The sequence below is a fragment of the Siniperca chuatsi genome, linkage group LG21 (genome assembly GCF_020085105.1).
Source record: "Siniperca chuatsi isolate FFG_IHB_CAS linkage group LG21, ASM2008510v1, whole genome shotgun sequence".
In the NCBI taxonomy this organism is placed as follows: domain Eukaryota; kingdom Metazoa; phylum Chordata; class Actinopteri; order Centrarchiformes; family Sinipercidae; genus Siniperca; species Siniperca chuatsi.
The window spans coordinates 20,550,802-20,569,472 of record NC_058062.1 but is presented as its reverse complement, the minus strand read 5'-3'; the positions used below and the strand labels follow the sequence as shown (position 1 = coordinate 20,569,472).

The 18,671-nt window shown below is 40.5% G+C and overlaps 1 protein-coding gene across 3 annotated transcripts; it reads right to left on the bottom strand.

Annotated features, from left to right (window-relative positions):
- Positions 1-3,104: 3,104 nt before the first annotated feature.
- On the bottom strand, positions 3,105-18,256 carry mpp2a (MAGUK p55 scaffold protein 2a). Of its 3 annotated transcripts, none has more exons than XM_044182059.1 (14): positions 18,148-18,256; positions 14,549-14,597; positions 13,690-13,790; positions 13,365-13,520; positions 12,961-13,131; positions 11,209-11,316; positions 10,362-10,481; positions 10,034-10,165; positions 9,762-9,864; positions 8,756-8,824; positions 8,406-8,567; positions 8,011-8,213; positions 6,850-6,978; positions 3,105-6,686 (listed from the first exon to the last, which is right to left on the bottom strand). In XM_044182059.1, the coding sequence occupies exons 2-14, from the start codon at positions 14,577-14,579 to the stop codon at positions 6,510-6,512; spliced, it is 1,662 nt and encodes a 553-aa protein (XP_044037994.1). In that variant the 5' UTR covers positions 14,580-14,597; positions 18,148-18,256; the 3' UTR covers positions 3,105-6,509. The 3 variants fall into 3 exon arrangements, with proteins under 3 accessions (XP_044037994.1, XP_044037995.1, XP_044037996.1); XM_044182060.1 differs by lacking the exon at positions 18,148-18,256 and adding an exon at positions 17,941-18,115; XM_044182061.1 differs by lacking the exon at positions 14,549-14,597 and having other exon boundaries at positions 18,148-18,220.
- Between the last annotated feature and the right edge of the window lie 415 nt (positions 18,257-18,671).

The window sequence follows — 18,671 nt, the reverse complement described above, 5'->3', positions numbered from 1 at the left end:
AGTCAATATGATACTCTGGTATTAAATTGTTCCCTAGTACAGCTTTAGATGACAGAGATCTTATGTTTAAGGGTCCACATTTAATTCTCCTATTTTGTTGTGCTATTTCAGCGTTTTGTTTAGGTTTTAAGTATGACTCCTCTTCTGTTAACTTTTGATTTTATTAATTTAAGTGGTCGGGGGGCAGACACCGTCACTAAGGAGTTTTTGGAGGGTAACTGCTCTGGAAGCGCAGAGAAGCGTGTAGGACTGCAACTCTGCCTCCTGGTCTTAACTCTGGTTTTGGTCCATTAATAAACTCAGCCAGATTTCTAGATATGAGAGCTGCTCCATCCAAAGTGGGATGAATGCCATCTCTCCTAATCAGACCAGGTCTTCCCCAAAAAGTCCGCCAATTATCTACAAAGCCCACATCGTTTGCTGGACAGCACCTCGACAGCCAGTGGCGGAATGAAGACATGCTGCTAAACATGTCATCACTGGTCAGGTTTGGCAGGGGCCCAGAGAAAACTATGGAGTCCGACACATGTACAAGGTCAAGAACAAATGTGCACATATGCAGGGCAGTGCAAAGGATTGACAATGGATAATGTGGCAGAGGATATGTAGAGTTAAGAAGACAGAGTTCACCATGCTGATGATCCTGAAAGAAGCCTTTTTCCCCAAGTCTCTCTGTGTTGGACTACAAAGGATTTTCCTTGAGTATAGAAGCTGAACTAGTTAGGGCTGAGTATTGGTACTCGATACCTTTAAGGACTGAAACAACCCAGTACCAAGTAGTATTGAAACATCTCCAGTGAAACGATACCTAATTTTTTATCCTTTTGTATGGTTTTGCTTGCAGCTAATCACTGCAAGCGTTCTTCGATTTAATGCGACGTGTTATTGACCCACTACTGCACCAGCTACATACAGGGGGCTGCCCCTCCACACACACTGAGCACTTCCTCGCCCCGTTCTCTGGCGGGCTGTATTCGGACCCAGCTCCAGATCAGTGTGTGGAGTGCTGGCAGAGTGTGCCAGTGTGTGGCAACCTGCCCTGCGGACACCCGGCCTCCACTCTGCCTAGCCCAGAGATACTCCAGCAACAAAGTGGGCTCCGGAGGAGAAGTGACTGCAAAAGGAGCAGCAGGTAGGGACTGTGACAGCCAAAGAAATAGGTGTGTTTACTGGAGAAACTACTACTGATATAGCTCACAATCCACTGTATCAGCACAATGTTCGTCTGCAATTTTCTGTAGTGATCCCAGTAATATTTGTTCTTAAGGTGTACTGAAGTAGCATATCACACGAGACAAGCAACGTTTGAGTAAATTAAAATTGTATAAATGCAGCCGCAAGAAAAATACTTTCCACTCATCTTAGGCCCATCTCCAACCTTTCCTTCATTTCCAAAACTCTTGACCGGCCGGTTGCCACTCAACTTCAGTCCCTTGACTCAAACAACCTCCATAAACCCTTCAAATCTGGTTTCCGCCAACACAGAAACAACTCTGGACTGCTCGCCATCCTTATCCTCCTTGACCTCACCTCCCACCCACTACTCCTGCAGCACCTGGCTGACATTGGGATCACTGGTGTTGCACTCTCGTGGTTCTGTCAACCTTGAACAGTATGTCCAATTGTGGAACCACAGGTGAAGTGTGTTCTGCTGTTCCACTGGGTGTCCCCCAAGGGTCATTACTGGGCCCACTCCTATTCATCATTAACCTCCTTCCCCTGGGCACAATCCTCCGTCACCATGGTGTCAATTCGACCACATCACCCCCACTCTCATCCAACTAACCTGTCCAATACCGGATTGACTATAAAAACCTTCTGCTCACCTTCAAAGCCCTCCACAACCTAGTCCCCACTTGTCTTTCTGACCTCCTTCAGGAGTACACCCCCTCCCACTCCCTGTGCTCATCCTCAGCTGGTCTCAGCTGGTCTGACCATCCCCATCTCTCGTCTCAGCACCATGGATGCTAGGGCTTTTAGCTGCACTGGTCCCAGGCTTTGGAACTCCCTGCCCCCACACATTCGACAGTCTGACACCATAACAGCAGTCAAATCCCACCTCAATACTCACCTGTTCAAACTGGCCTTCTCACTATAATAATCATTGTACTGTGCATTTACCTTATATCCTTACAGTGTCACTGTTTTATCCCCCCACCTACACGTGTCTGCCCACTTTGTCTCCTGTTTTGTTTTGTCTACGTTGGTGTTTTGCCATGTTTTGCTGTTTTTATCTGTATGAGTTCTGGTTCTTTTTATGCCTTGTAAGGCGACTTTGAGTGTCTTCAAAAGGCGCCCACAAAAAAAGTATTATTATTTGTTATTATTAAAATGTTTGAGTTGAAAGAGAACTTATTCTAATTCTAACTATTCTAATTATCTCTTTACTCCCTGTGCTCTTTCATTCATTTCTATCTGCAGAATATATCTCATTTTTCAATGACTCACTATGTATTGACTGTTTTGTCAGAGTGATTGTTATTTGGGGCCTCTGGGTGCATGGAGAGCTGTTTTCTCTCCCACTCTGCTGGACTGTTACAATGCGTAACCATCGTCTCCATTTCTCACAGCAGTAGGTTTTATGTTCCCTCATGGTGAATATCAGGTAGCCTTTTGTGCTGTCTGTGCCATCTGTGCGCATATCGGAATTTAGAAGTCCTCGTAATTTATTACCAAGCATTCGAACAAACTTTGCCACCTATTTCATCTACGTCAGAACGTCCACATATCTTTCCACAGCTTTGTTGGCAGGGCAGCCAGAGCGAATTTTGACGCTCAGTAACTGCCTGTGGCAATTAGCACTGGTGTTTGTGAATTGGACTGTTTTTTTCAGTGAAGCTCTTTTGCACAGAAAGGGGCCAATTTTGCACCAAATGTGTGCATATTACCTAATTTAAATATGTGCAAATTGCTCTGGAGCACCGAGACGCTTATTTGCTTGGCAGTGCAGTTAGGGGTTCAATTTCACCCTTTGCAGGTGGTTTGAGAATTACACGGTTTCTTTTTGTCATTGTAAAGGTTTATTGGCCGCAAAAGCCATGCAATCCTTTTGTGAATTCGCCCCTCAGTCTACAGAACCCCCTCCCACAGAAAATCACAAATGATTTCAATCAAATCAATACTTTATTCAGTATAGACAGAAGCATGAACAATGTCTGATTACACAATCATCAGTCCTACAGCAAAATTACAAGGTTCAAGCTTGACTCACTGTCCATTGTCTAGAGCCATGTGTGACTGCAGAGATTTTGTTTAAGGATTTTATTTGAGTATTTGAGTTATCGGAGAGATGCTAGTGAGTTGCATAATGGGAAATGTAGGATTCAGGGTTTTTGGGAGTTTGACCATACAGCTAATACAAGTCAGGATATCTTGTCCAATGCTGCTTCAATTTTGACCAGTCTTCTTTTGTAACATGTCTCTTGTGAGTTTCCCAACTTTATGGAAGTGCAATACTAAATCACTGGAGTACCCCTTTAATTTAACTTTTTATTATCTAAAATTAAATACTAGTTATGTATCATTTTGGAATGAAACGCTTCAATAATGAGTGTTCTTTAGGAGCTGAATAAAAATTGGTAAAGCCAAATTACCAGTTACGGTTGTACTTAGATGTACACTATTAAGTAAAGATACAGTGACAAAAATGGTTTTATTGCATTCATGAGATTTCATAGAAAAAGGACACAGTGAGGTTTTGGAATGTCCTCGAGAGAGCAACAAATGTGGTGTATCTCAAGACCAAACACTCCAGAGATCCAAATATAGCTGCCAGACAAATATCTGCTATTTTCAAGCCACTTTTAAAAACTAGAGCATAAATATAAATGTAATTTTTCAAAGAATGAGCCACTAAAAATAACTCCTCTAATACAACTATTTTTCTAATTTATCGCTGAACAATTAATTGTGCATCAAAAGTATTCAGTAGCTGCCACAATAAAAGATCTGAGTACAAACAAGCTGCTCAAGGAGCTTTCTGCAGTTGGCACCATGAACAGTGTTACATGTACAGTGGCCCAAGAGTGCACAACACAACATTTTAAGATAAATGTTTCAAATATGTTGAAATTTAAAATGTCTTCATATGTTCACACTTTTATTTTGAAGTGCTTTGGTTTTGTCCGGTTTCTGCCGCTTTTTTGTTGTGTTGTTCACTCATAGACTACTGCATTCATGTCTTTACTGATGACATTCTGAAAGTTATCACTAAAGTGTCACATACTGTAAATACTAGGCAGGAATACCTACTACATCAGTATCTATTATATCATCGTGTATCTACATGCTATCTACAAACTGTTTACAACTGAGTTCATAAATACAACACAGGTTTTATTTTAAATTATAAATACTACCAAACAAAAAGTGCAAATTAGGAATGACATTATGAGTGTTGAACAGAATTACCCATTCTTATGAAATACAATGAACAACGTTTTCTATGTGTGTGTGTGTATGTGTGTTTACATGTCCAGGGGTTTCAAACTATGTAATGCCTCTTCTGTCAACCATATTAGGAATCTTTAGCTCTTGGGTGACACTGGCTATGTTCATGATCAGTGTCTGACTGACCTTTTTTCAACTAATATTTGACTGATTTTGTGTAAATATTCCAAGCTTGTAAGTTGCTACATAACGTCAGCATCAACTGTTCCACATCTGATAGGTAGTTTTGTTTCAACATGTTGTTGTTTGATTGCTTCATAATAACAGACATTTTTCTGATTGACGCTGTGATTGACTGCTCAGCATCAATAACATAACAAGGATGCTGGTGGAAGGCAAATGCCATGTGAAGTTACTATTACTTAGGAGAAAACTTTGTATTCCATGAGTTACTCTCTAATATACATTCCATACGTGAAGCCTTTGCTAACAGTCAATTAGCAAACTCTTGGCCTAGCTTGTTAGTCTAGCTCAGTCGCTAACAGGACAATAACCCCCTAACAGACCCTCCGATTTGTCTTTTAACCCCTTATGGGGTCCTGACCCACAGGTTGGGAACCGCTGGCCTAAGGGATGGGTTGGCTATAACGGTGTCAACTAATCATCACTGTCATCAGCACATTTAATTTACACATTAGTTGACATATTTAGCTGGAGGTAGCTGTAGTAGTTGCTGTTGGCTAGTAGTTGAATATCACTCAGTTGTTATTATTAAATATTTTGAGCTAGCTAGCTAACAATGCAAAAACTGACTAAATCTGCAAATAACTCAGCCTAAGTAGACTTTCACACTGATTTAATTATAAGTCTGATTTTCTCAGGTCCTCCACTGTGGCCTGGTTGTTACATGTGATGACAGTACTTACATAAAACCAATTCTCCATTGGACCCCCAAGATGATTCTAGATGTGGCTTTTTCTTTCTTAAACTACTAAGATGGCATATATTAATGTGCATAATGTACGGCTTTCTGTGAGTGTTTGTAACAACAATAAATAAAGAACAAGATAAGAAAGGCGGTCTATGCAACACACACAGACAACAGATGGACTGTGAGGTTTGCTTGCCGTTGTCGGCCCTCGATCACACATAATTTGTCAAGTATAACATTCTCCAATAAAAAACGAATTTGACATGAGGAAATCTGTGGCTTCTGCATTATTGAGCTTTACACAGCAACTCTACAGTTGCATGTGTTAATCAATCATAAATTAATTAATTAATGACAATAATAGAAATTGCTTGCCTTTTTCATTTCATGTTATTGTAAATTGAAAACCGTTGGGTTTTGGACTGCCAGACAAACAAATAAGCAGTTTTAAGATATCTGTTTGGTCTCTTGTAAGTTGTGATGGGTGTTTGTCATTATTTCCAACATTTTAGGTTACATTTTTGGTCAATTAAACGAAAAAATATCAACAGAGCAGGTTTTGCTAATACGTTTTATGACCCCTCATAGCTTGCAGATTAAATGTAACCATCAGTACTGATCTCTCGGATCATGAAATGTAAACAATGACGTCTGCTGATGATCATCAGTAATGGCACAAATCATTCAAAAACATATAAGTCTTTGCTCTAAAATCCATGCACAAACAGAGACACATATACACACCTGCGCACGCGCGCGCACACACACACACACACACACACACACACACACACAGTCCTTGATGTGTCCAGGTAAAATCTGTGAATTTGTGACATTCAGGATTTCTGAATGTCTTTTCCCCCTCCTTCTTTTTTCTTTCTATTCCCTCCTTCCTGTCCTCACTGCACAGGAAAATATAATCTTGTTAAAATAATAGATGTCTTATTCACACACTTTCAAGATAATATCCTGTAAGTAATGTAATTTATCCTGCAAAGCTGTTACTTTAGCAAGAAAATACTTTTCTGATGCTAAGATATTGCTAAAGTCAGATTTAATCTCTGTGGAAACTTCACAAGAGAGTCTAAATAAGAACTTCCATTATTTATACACCATTATATTTTCAGTGCCTTTGTTTTCTTTCTTCATCCTTACGTTCCCTCCCTCATCTGCCCTCCACAGCCTTGTTCTAGAAAACCCAGGTGACAGGGACCCACTGGGGGTTTTTAGAAACCGTTTCCAGGGCGGCCTTAACGGTGCGGTAGGTCTCGTCCAGGTTGTCGTTGATGATGCTGAGGTCAAAGTAGTGACCGTAGGCTGCCTGGATTTTAGCGCTCTCGTCGAACGTCCTCTGCAGCTCTTCATCCTGAGATGGAAAACATGTGACTTGGTTTTGCATGTTCTTATTGGATTCTTATTGGAATCACACGACCTCTTTGAACTATTTCCAATTTATACTAAGATCTACGCTGCTTCCTGAGCTGAAAAATGTTATTTTTCTCTACATGTGTATGAAAAGTGTTTCTTACCGTCAGTGTCTTAGTAACTACCCCTGCCTCTACAGCTGAGTGGTTCATCGCCTTGAGCACCTCGAAGTCTGGTGACTGAAGGAACACCACATAGGGCAAGAACTCGGAGGTCCTCAGCAGTTTGAGAGACTAGAATGCAATATGAAAACACAAATACATTCGATTTGGAAGAGTGTCTTAGAGAGTTTACACAACTGGGTTTAGATTCACCAAGTGCCATGATAAATCATTTTTTTAAAAAGAACAAACTCATTTCTTAACACTGCATGCACTAATCAATATTTTATATTAAAAATTGATCAAATGGCTATGTGGAATGTCTATAGTGATGAACCCACAAAGAATTATCATCCAACTCTCCAGTTCCCCTCAGCCTTATGAAGCATTTAAACCTTTTTGAGCCTCATGTTTTTCTTTTATGGCCCACAGCTTTACTGTTTTGGTTCAGTCTCACTGCTCTCACAGCCTTGTTTTCGCCCACAGCAGGCAGCTGCTTTCAGTGAAAAACCACTTTACGCTACCTGCTCAGCAGCTAACAGCAGACAGATACAGTTAGCGACTAGCTGGTGAACACAGTGGAACATTCAGCAGCTAAAGAGTCAGATATGTCCCTCAGGAGTTGGTAGAGACCAAAACAGAGCTAAAAGGAGAGTGAATATTGGACTTATATTTGCTTTATAGTAGCCTTTTTACACATCTGCTGGATGTGTAAAAAGGCAACTGTTTGCTAACAAGTCCACCATAACGACTTCATATGCTGATAATATGTCAATGTTGTGTTTATAAATGTAAATATAAATGCAGCTTTAAAGACATATATGTAGAATTTTAAAGTGTTCAACTTTAGTGCCTTTGTCTTATATCTTAAAGAGTAATTTAACACTTGATCCACTTTTTCAAGTTAGTAAATTATGTGTACAGTTTTTTTATTACATTGTAGCATTTGTTACAACAGAAGTTATTTTCATTTTTCCAGAGAGCAATGATCTGACAGTGCTGTGAAGGGGGTGGGAGTGTCAGCGGTTGTGGGGTAACTGCAGTGGTGGGCATGTTTGAGTCTGGGTTTGAATGCATTTTTTTAAATTGTGTATGGGGCGTGGTCATGCTAAAACAGGGTGTTAAGTTGCTTCTTAATGTGTTTGTGGTGGTACTTGTGTGTACCTGAGGGTCGGCGTCCAGAATGCAGATGCGTCCTGCCTCCACCACCTCATGTATGGAGTCGATCTTGATTCCGTACAGGTTGCCGTCGTACTCGCCATGCTCAAGATAGCGCCCATTCTTGATGTCGGTCTCCATCTTGCCGCGGCTGGTAAAGGCGTACATCCGACTCTCACGATCTGCCTTTTTAGGCTTTCTGGAGGTGTCTGGACGGACACAAAAACCCAGTCATGTATGTACACAAATGCATTTCCCCATCCCTTTTGGTTTCTCTTAAGAAGCTTTTAGTTTGTTAAAATACTTTCAGAATCACACTTATTATCTGTATCAGCTTGTTCCTGCTCTCAATTAATTAATGTGCCTAGCAACAGACTACTTTAATATATCAGATTTCATACATGGAATGGTGGTGCCGAAGAGAAGTGGATCCCTCAGCAGAAGCTTGTTCTTCAGTCTCCGCCGCCCCACACCCTGGGCACCAATCAAAATTAGAGTTTTCCTCTTGAAAGGCGGGACCTTGGCCACCTCCTCGTAGAGCAATATCTCATGTCTGTCGAACTCTGAGAGAGGAAGAAAGAGAGGAAGAAATAAAGGATGGAAAGTAGGGACGAGGGGAAGACAGATGTGAAAGAAAAGAAGAAAACAAGGGAGGAAATAAGAAGGGAGCAAGAAGTGTTTCACAGAGGAAAAATGGAATAAGGACTATATTTAAATAAGGACATATGTTTTACAGGACAGGCTTTCTTACCTGCATTTTTGGTGGTCACATACATCATTTTCTTCTTCTTCTTCCCTCCAACACCAGTACAAAGATTTCCTATCACATAAATGGAGCATAGTGTTTGTTCAGGCACAGAAGTCAGACTTGCATTATGATTGTGACTGATTGTCATCATTCATGCTTCCCAATCACTGTCTCATTCATCAGCTGTTTGGCTACCAGTTGACTAGTAACGGCCCTTCATATTCATGGAGGGGTAGCTCACACGTCTCACCATTTCTCTGCTCATTCCACCAGCCCAACCTCCTCCCTATGTGCAAAGCTTTTGGTATTGTTGATTTAACTAAGATTTAATGTTCATGTATGTGCTTATTAGGGAGAATTAGTTCTACCAGCAGAATCTTTGTTGCTGCTCAGATTTTTTTAAGAGCTCCTTTAAAGAGTGGAGCCTTTTCTGCCAAATCTAACTGTATAACCATTTGCTGTAAATCGTCGCTTCTTTGACATAAGGGCCTCTGAATGAAACAGAGATTCATGGAAAAGTCTAAGGTTATTAAAGTAAAAGTTCAACATTTTGAGAAAAATACATGCATTCGCTTTCTTTCCGAGAGCTTAGCAAAAAGACATTTCTATAACCCTTGGGTTTATTTAAGCTGACATTTATTTGCAGACCTGGTATTTCACCACCAGATGGCAGTGTAAAACAGCAGAAGACTGAAGATGGCAACAATGGCACATAACGTACAGTAAGGAAGGTATTACAGTAATAGAACATAGACAATTGCTAAAGACATAAGCAACACCTTTGACTCTGAAGTGAACCAATTTGCCCAAAAATCCCACTTAAAGCTGTAAAGGGCTTGTCATGTATCACTCATGCATGAAATCAAGAATTACAAGGGTTTACTTCCTTTATACTGCAATCTGCTGCCATTATGTGCTTTTTCACTTTTATTTTTATTCATTAATAATTATTCTTTCATTGATCTTCACCATCTTTTCTTTGTTCTCATTATTCTTTTGTTCCAGTTACCTGCAGGCGCCAGTTCCACATCTCTCTTGACAAACGCTTTCCTCTTCTCCTCCAGCATCTGACTGGGGATCAGCCCCGCGCTACCACCCTCCACATGACGGGCCTGTATAACACACACACACACACACACACACACACACACACACAGAATATATACATTCATAACAAAACCTACTCATGGTCCTGTGGCAAAAATCTGAATTTGGACTGTCTGCTATAGAATCAGCAGAACACAAAGAAGTGAAATTTTATGTACACATGCAGTACTCCACCTGCCACCAGTTGACGTCATCCTGGTTGACTATCTGCAGGATGTCTCCTGTCTCAAACCTTAAGCCTGCCTCCTTACAGGGAATCAGGTTGTCATTGGCTGGGTCGTAGTCATAGTGACACTTAAAGAACACCTAGAGAAACACAGATGTAGACACAGGTCTTATGCACTTTTATCTGTTTTTGTGTCCTCAGTGATGATTTTGACAAGGTATGCTGTTGATTTAATATTATTTCTGGCCATTTCATAATCCACAGCAACCAACAACACTTATTACTGGTAGTATGACCACTTGTGTCTACTCTGCGTGTAGTGTTTGTATCTGTCACCTGTCTTGGCCGTATGGTTTCATGGTAACTAGGCAGTATCTTCAGAACTACACTTCCACTGGCTGCTTGCAGTTCCTCCTGCAGCACTCTGGGGTCCTGGCCCACCTCTCGTCCATTCACCTGACACGACATTGGATAAAGGAAGTCTCTCAACTGACACATTAAGATCATTTGTGGCAACTTTAATGGAAGATGATCATGTTACCAAGGAGTTCACAAATATTATAAGAGCTTGGTGAGCCAAAAACATTAAAATAGAGGACCCAGAACAGAGCCTTGAGGCAGGGTTCAACAATAAGGATTGTACGATTTCCCGCGGTGAGTAAAATGCCACGTCGGGCTAGTAAATCTAGCAACTCACTTGCCCGATTGCAGTTTGCCGCAAGTTTGAGAGCAAGGCAGATAAAACGGGGTCGTTTTTCAAAGGCATGTCAAAATTGATAACTGCTAATAAATAAAACAATTTGTATAGAGGCTGGACAAGGATAAGCAATTATGTTTTTGTTTTTTTTAACCTTTGGAAAGAGCCAGGCTGTTTCCCGCTGCTTCCAGTGCTTTTTTGCTAAGCTAAGTTGCTGGCAGTAGCTTCATATTTAGGGTACAGACATAAGAATGTTATTGATCTGCAGAAAGCGAATAAGCATATGTCCGCAAAAAAATAACTATTCCTTTAATGAACACTTTAGTTAGGAACATATAGTTATTCTGGAGAGATCAAAACTTTCAAAAAAGTTTAAAAAGTCAAGGAACAACTATTTCCCAACTGGAATTTCACAGCAATCCCACTATAAATCAAAAGAATGGAAGGGGTCAGTAAATGTCATACTTATTTAGTGGTCTACCTTACCTCTTTGATGATATCTCCGACGTGCAGCAGTCCTTGCTGATCTATCATCCCTCCATGGAGGATGCGGGCTATAATCAGCTCACCACCCTCCACCTTGAACGTCACACCCTGAAATTTTTTTTATGTAGGTTATTGTTTCATCAATGATAATAAGACCAGAATCTACAGTAGTAAGTAAAGCCAAACTACACATGACCTACTGTTCTGTACTGTTTTACTAAAAGGACAACAGGGCTGGGGCAATTCATTGACGTGATCGACGTCATTGATTACGGAAACAAGTCGATCTGCATGTCAGTGCGTCGCAATGAAGTATGGCTGCACCTGGTCAAAGAATGAATTCCCCAGGAGAGCAAGCTGCAAACCCCCCTCGCTCTACCCCTCCCGTGCAGTCTACTGACAGTCGCAGGAGAGAGAAAGACAACACAGCTCCAAGAGAGAGAGATGCCGTTGTTTTGTAAAAACTAGTAAATGCACCTGTTGGTGCCGATGTCATTCGGTACCACTAGGATTGGACGATGTCTACCAAATAGGCATATGATGATGTCCTACAGTGAAACATCGTGGACGATGACATTGTTGTTGCATTTGAGCCCATTCACAGCCCATTCTCACCTACTCACTCGGTCTTTCTTTACTTTTCCTCCCTAGTTGTTATAAAAGTAGTGTGGCTCCTTAAAGGAACGAGGCAGTGCCTAGTGAGTGTGTGGACGAGCGAGAGAGAGTGACGGTGACTGCACTCAGAGCAGACAGGTGTTGGCGATCAGAGCAGAGGGAAAGGTTAGCAGTGATGTTGCCCAGTGGCAGTAAATGTACAGTGTAGGTTACATGAATAAACGCAGCAGCTTCTCAATACCCAAGACATTCCTGTGTCTTGCTTCCCAGCTGCTGGGTAAAAGTGAAGGTTGGTAGCCCCGAGGTTAGCATAAACTTCAGCCCTGGAGGAAAACAAAGCGTTCCCTGTGCTTTCACTTACCACTTTCGGTAGGCTACCTCATTAACAACAGGCCTCCTCCACATGCCGCGGCCCACCTGCTGCTGTGAAAATGGAATCGCGAGTGAAAAAACCCCAAACACGAGTTGTGGTTTTTGGGCCAACAGTGAAAAGAGCAGGCACAGAGACAGAAAGAGGTGGGGCGGGGCAAGCCGATGTGTGTGGAGGTGTAGGTGTGTGCGTGGGAAAAAGAGAACTGAAGGGAAAAGCAAGGTGAGCAGATTAAAGTAATTTGTGAGTAAACACTAAAATAAGGTGAAGAATTAAGTAGAATTATAATGGTGAAATGTATTCTTTCAAATATTATAATATTTTCAATAGACAAATATATGTGCGGTGCATACTTTGTTTTTTGTTACATTTGTTTGTTTTTAAATTAGAATTATTATTGAATAAAATATTGAAATAGTAATGAGACAAAGTTTTGATATTTATTTTTGGTAAATTAATTGTTAATTGATCGAGTAATAAAAAATAATTTTTAGAATAATCGATAAATTAGTCGTTAGATTAATCGACTAATCAAAGAAATAATCGATAGATTAATCGATAAAAAAGTAATCGTTAGGTGCAGCCCTAGAGTACAACATTCAGAAATGAGGAACTGGTGCTCCGTTTTTTTAATACAATATCAATATTTTCACTGCATCTTAGAATCACTGATTAAATGCCTTTATAACTAACACTAAGAGAGCTTGGAGCAGAAAATGGAATGAACTCAGCCGTGTCAACTGTGTTTATGCTTTAATGTTACCTACCAGATGCTCCCCCGCCACTTTGCGTATGCCCACCATGCGGATTGCGTCAGGTGGCGGGTGCAGGTTGTGTTTGTGGCCGTCCTCCGGCTCATGATCCACAAAATCACATGGGCTGGGGGGTGGGCTATCACATGCCTGGGACGCCACTGAATCATGAGTCTCCAGTAGAGACTGACAAGCCAAAAAGGAAAAAATTCCATGTTAGACATAAAATATCAAAATATGTAACACTATTTGCTTTTTTGTCAATTTCTGATTCCCTGTTTAACAAAATTTCAGTTTTTTCATTTTCAGCAAAACAACCAAGATAAAGTTATGGTTTTATCATACAATCAAAATTAAAGACATTTTGACAGTGGACTATATTTTTCACTGTTTTACATGTGTATGTCATTGTTCTACACCTGGAAGTGAGGCTGTGTGAGTATGAGGGCGAGCTCAGCTGCAGTGTCGGAGCGGTTTGTGAAGGGATCCAGGTCTCTGAGGATCTCCTGCAGGAGCTCCACGTTGTTCTCCCTTACTGGCGACAGACGCGGCTCCTTCAGGCTCTCCTCTTGCTCCTAACGCACAAAGACACATACAGACACATAAGAAATGGATACACATACACACAACAACATGATAGGGATGCGTCTTTACAAGTGTGTGCACATAAACAGATGCACATACACATAGGTCTATTTTAATCATCGATGTAATTAAAAGTGCGTGCGTCTATGTATACCACACCAGAGGGCTCTCCATGATGCCTTTGAGGTAGATGAGGTCCAGGTCATTGGCAGTAGTGGAACTGGTAGTGCTGTCACTCATTGCGTCCAACACCTGGGGCACTATTAGCACACACACAAACACAGACACATACACACACACAAACACAGAAGAGAGACAGAGGGATAATAAGAGGGAGAAACAAGGAAAAGTGACGTACGAGACAGAGCCTTTCTGGCTGTAACTTTAGGACTGATTTAAAGGAATACCTAGCATGGTACATATGAATCTTTTTGGCTTTATTTATACTCTATGATATAGCTGTTTGGCCTCTGGTCATTATAGGGGGAGTCATCATTGTGATGAAGCCACTGTGTGTAAAATTTGTATGTGATTATAGCATTTTCTACATTATTCTGATGACATGTCTGCCACTCTTTTTTGATGCTACCACTGGGATGTTCCGGAGTCAATTTCAATTTTCAAAACCTACACATAGGGGCTTTAACTAACTTGTTTTTTTGTAAAAAAAAAAAAAAAAACCATTCTGTGTATTCTGTAGCTAGATACTTTTGAAATGCCAAAAAAAAAAAGAAGCAAAGAGTATCCTGCTGAAATGCTGTTATTGCAGTCAAAACAGCGATATCTGCAGCCACTATTACACGGGTAGTTCTCAACAGAAACCCTACTCTATTTCAGTATTATTTAAGTGAAACATTATTTTTACTTGAATCAGATATTCTTGTACTCGTATTGCTGTTTCTACCCATTGAAGAGCCCTTTTGTAAATTGCATGTGAAGGGAGGACACAAATAAAGAAAACATGGAGAATTGCCATATGGTGATGGGAGCTAATGGGGTGGAAGGTGTCTGGTCTCACCAGGCTCTGTTCTGGTGGAGGCCACAGGCATGGTAGAACTTCAGTCAATCTGAGAGAGAAAGAAAGAGAGAGAGAGAGAGAGAGGGAGTGAAGAAAATAGTCCATCTTTTACAGTGTGTCCAAATACAGAAGGAGAGGGAAGTTCTTAGTTTTAGCAACCGAAAAGGTGACATTTTCGAAATACAAGGATTTAGTAACCATGTTAAGTCAAAGTCACACTCGTTTGGTGAAACTAAAGGAATAGTTCGACATTTTGCTTATTTGCTTTCTTGCTGAGAGAAATTAAGGAAAGAAACACTGTCACAGACCCTTCCCTGAACTGTAGAGGTGCTCTTAAGCAAGACGCTTAACCCTCACACTGCTTTAGTACAGCTATAGCACCCAACAATAGAAGGCTGTGGTTGCAAAAAAAAACAACCCAATTTTGAAGGAAACACAGTTAAGCGAGTGGTTTGTTCAAAGAAGTTGAAGAAATAGTTCGACATTTCTGGAAATGCGCTTATTTGCTTAGATGAGAAGATTGATACCACTCTTGAGACTGTACCGTAAAAATGAAGCTACAGTCAGAGGCCGGCAGTGTGTGTGTTTGTATTATTGCCCTACAGCAATCATATGCAAACTCCTCCTTTTTCCATCACAACCCGGCACAACAAACACACACATACACATACACAGCAGCCAAGTGACGTCAGCAAGGGAGGGCGGAGCTCCAGCGATTGTTCTGGAATTGAGCATCAATACCAAAAGAGCAAGAGAGAGAGACGAGCGAAAAAAGTAAAGAGCGAAAGAGAGAGAGAGCGGGGAGGGGAATATGGGCGTAACTAATCTATACATTGCCATGACAACCGACACAATACAATGGCAATTTGGGGAGTGAGAGGAGAACAAAGAGGCACACACACCCTTTAACTATATATGCAATCACTTCTACATCTGCATAGTTAACACTATCTATCTATCTATCTATCTATCTATCTATCTATCTATCTATCTATCTATCTATCTATCTATCTATCTATCTATCTATCTATCTATCTATCTCAGTGTGTTGCTATGACAAAGCTGCTGCTACAGCCCATGGCTGCCATGGATACCTGCCCTTCAGTTTTTCCTTTACACACACTTCCATTGCTGTTTATGCTAGAGTAGGCATTACACAACACCTCAGGCAAGAGCAGCAGAGAGTGGAAGAGAAAATGACGTAAAAAGAAAAGCTGTAAAGACTTACTAACGTGAAGAGGAGGCGAAGATGGAGGGATGACTGGATGTAAATCAAGACATCTGAAAAATGGGATTTTCATCCACCCACTATTATTTATCTTTTTCACTGATTTTTATGCAAGCTGATGACAGCAAATGTGACTGGAAACACTACAAGATACTAATTCTGGGTACAAGTCCAATCCAGTTGTAGAAAGATGTGAGAAATGTTTTTTTTTTCAGAATCAAGGAAACTTGATCAAAGAGATGCAACCTGACACAGGACAGGAGGAGGAAGCTGGCCAAAACAGGATATTTCAAGACATTACCAATATCAATATAAGAGTTTAACAGTTTTATAGAGAAAAATATACTTGTAAGTGCTTTATGGTTAACACTGTTTCTGAATTACCTCAAACATATCTTAAGAATTTCTGTACTGCAATTTCTTACATATGAAAAACACGTAAAACATATATTAATTAAAACATTAAAACATATTGTGTCTAGCAATTCAGGGTATTAACCTTGATAAGAATATTTCTTGGTCTAGTCAAATGGTTGGAGCAATATCTGCTATTTAAAGGTGTCACGCATGTCTCTCCCACAACATAGAAATAAAACTTTAAAGAAAACTGTTCTGTACAGGGCAGCTATTCAGTAGAATAATTTACCATAATTTATCAGAAAGTCCCTGAATAAGATCACTGAATAGCGGAAGAGAGTTCTAATGGGGCTATTCGGACTGACACAGGGTTTTGACAAAACTTACAGAAATATAATACAGAATGTACTGTTCTTTATTGCGGATCTTAATTGTACATTTGATTGCAATGTGTATGCTGCAGTACTGCTGATTATATTACAGACTAGTACAGTAGATTGTTTTATTTTATTTAATTACCTGTTTTATGTGTATGCATATATGTATTTATATGCACATGTATATGCATATGTATCTAATACTATTTTCACTTAAGTTTGATTTACATAATTAAATGAAAGTGTTGTAGTGGGTCCCAGGAAGAGTAGCTGTTGCACTGCTAACAGTTAAGGGCGACCCAAATAAATAAACAAATAAACAATTCACTGTTGGTGAAAATGATATACAGAGTAGAGAGAAATAGATAAGAATAAAAAAGCTAGCTCAGCTACTGTTCACATCAACTACAAAACAGCCAAATATACATACACTAATTACTGATCTCACACTGCTGTGAACTCCATCTGCAACCCTCTTCCTCCTCACCTTGCTTCTCTGGCTCTCATGCCTTTCTCCCTACATCCTCATAACCCCCTCCTCATCTCTCCTCACTGTTTTTTCCACTTGTCTCCTCCTTTTCTCATCCTCGACCTCATCAACTCCCCCCATTGTCCCTCACTCACATGCCCCCTAATGTTCCCTCCTTACTCTCCTCTCCTTCTCCTGACAGCCTCCACTCTATTACTCCCTTATTTATTCCCCCCCCCCTCCTACATCACTGCCCTCCTCCCTCCGTCTCCCACCATCATCCATCTGCTCAGCTGCGCCAATATGTAAAGAAACAAATGTTGCCAGGTGCACACACACACACACACACACACACACCAATACATACATAAAACGTGTTCTTGGAGTGTCTTGTAAACATAATAACCTGGTTTTAACTGAGTTGTTGCCCTCTATGTATTAAACTTATTTTGAAATGATTTATGAATTAAGTTGCCTTAATTTGAAGATGCTGTTCTTTTTTCCCCCCATATCTTCTGACATTGTTACATGATTTCAAAAGAAAATGTCCCCAAATCTATAATACAATATCATATTCCATCTTTCAGTGATGTACCATAATCTTAATCGTTATGCCCGAATGAGTGTAATAGGTAGGGTTTGTGTTTGTATGAGAGGGTGGAGGTTGTCCAGTGCGTGGTCACGGTTTTAGACGTCACCTGAACCCCATCAGCACTGTTTGTGAGTGTGTTTCATAGGCCCTTCTCTTTATTAAACCTTTTTAAATGTTAGCTTTTGTATCATTATCATAACTCAAAGTGTATCCCTCACCCAACACACATTAACACACAACACGGTACGCACACAAACGCAGAAGGGTCTTCTTATTAGTCACAGGGGTCACATATAACAAAGCATAATGACAGACATACGCGCGCGCACACAAAATGCTCACACAACAGCACAGTTTGGCTAACGTTACCTTAAATACTGTCCGGGTAGCGCTACTATGATCGTTTTATTACAACCATTACGAGCGCACACGCACGCAATTTATCAAGCCAGCTCTCTTTCGGTAAATCAGCATCAGTGGGAGGAGAAAGAGAAAAAGAAGCACAACATGCTCAACAGTAACTGTAGATGTGAATAAAGCCGCAAGTTTGTGTTGAATTAAAAGCCGTCCACCAACCTTTCAACACAATGAGACAGGCTTCCCGCTATCTGTGATGTCTCGTGCGCTTCTTGTTGTCGTCTGGCTCCTTTTAGCCGTCATCGATACGTGATAGTGTCAAGTAAGCAGGAAAAATGCATGTGACTTCCGGGAACATTTCTGAATAAAACCATATTGGCAAATATATATGACGTTTCAATGACAAACGAAAGTTAAACTCTTATTGTTGTCATGCACGAAATAAAATCAACCTTTTTTACCTAAACTATACGGTATACACTATGACGTAGGTGAGAGTCTACCACTTTTAACATTTAAACTTAATTTTGAAGGCAGTTTTGACATATTTCCGGTTAAATTCAACCTATTCCTGGGCTCTTGACATCTATCGATGCGGTATCTAGTATTAAGTAGTATTAAAGGGCCAGTGCGTTGTTTTTGTTTGTTGTGTTTCCTCTGCCTTAAAAAAATTAACCCCTTAAAGTAACCAGAGTTGAAACTGTGGCAGCTATAACACAGAGTCACAGACTGGACTGATGGCT

Bases quoted from the DNA above. Each gene is read 5' to 3' on its own strand.
- mpp2a (XM_044182059.1), bottom strand. From the start codon at position 14,579: ATGCCTGTGGCCTCCACCAGAACAGAGCCTG. The intron at 11,317-12,960 runs GTAGGTAACATT...AAAAAATTTCAG, and splicing joins AAGTGGCGGGGGAGCATCTG to GGTGTGACGTTCAAGGTGGA. The intron at 8,568-8,755 runs GTAAGAAAGCCT...TTCCTCTCTCAG, and splicing joins TGTGACCACCAAAAATGCAG to AGTTCGACAGACATGAGATA.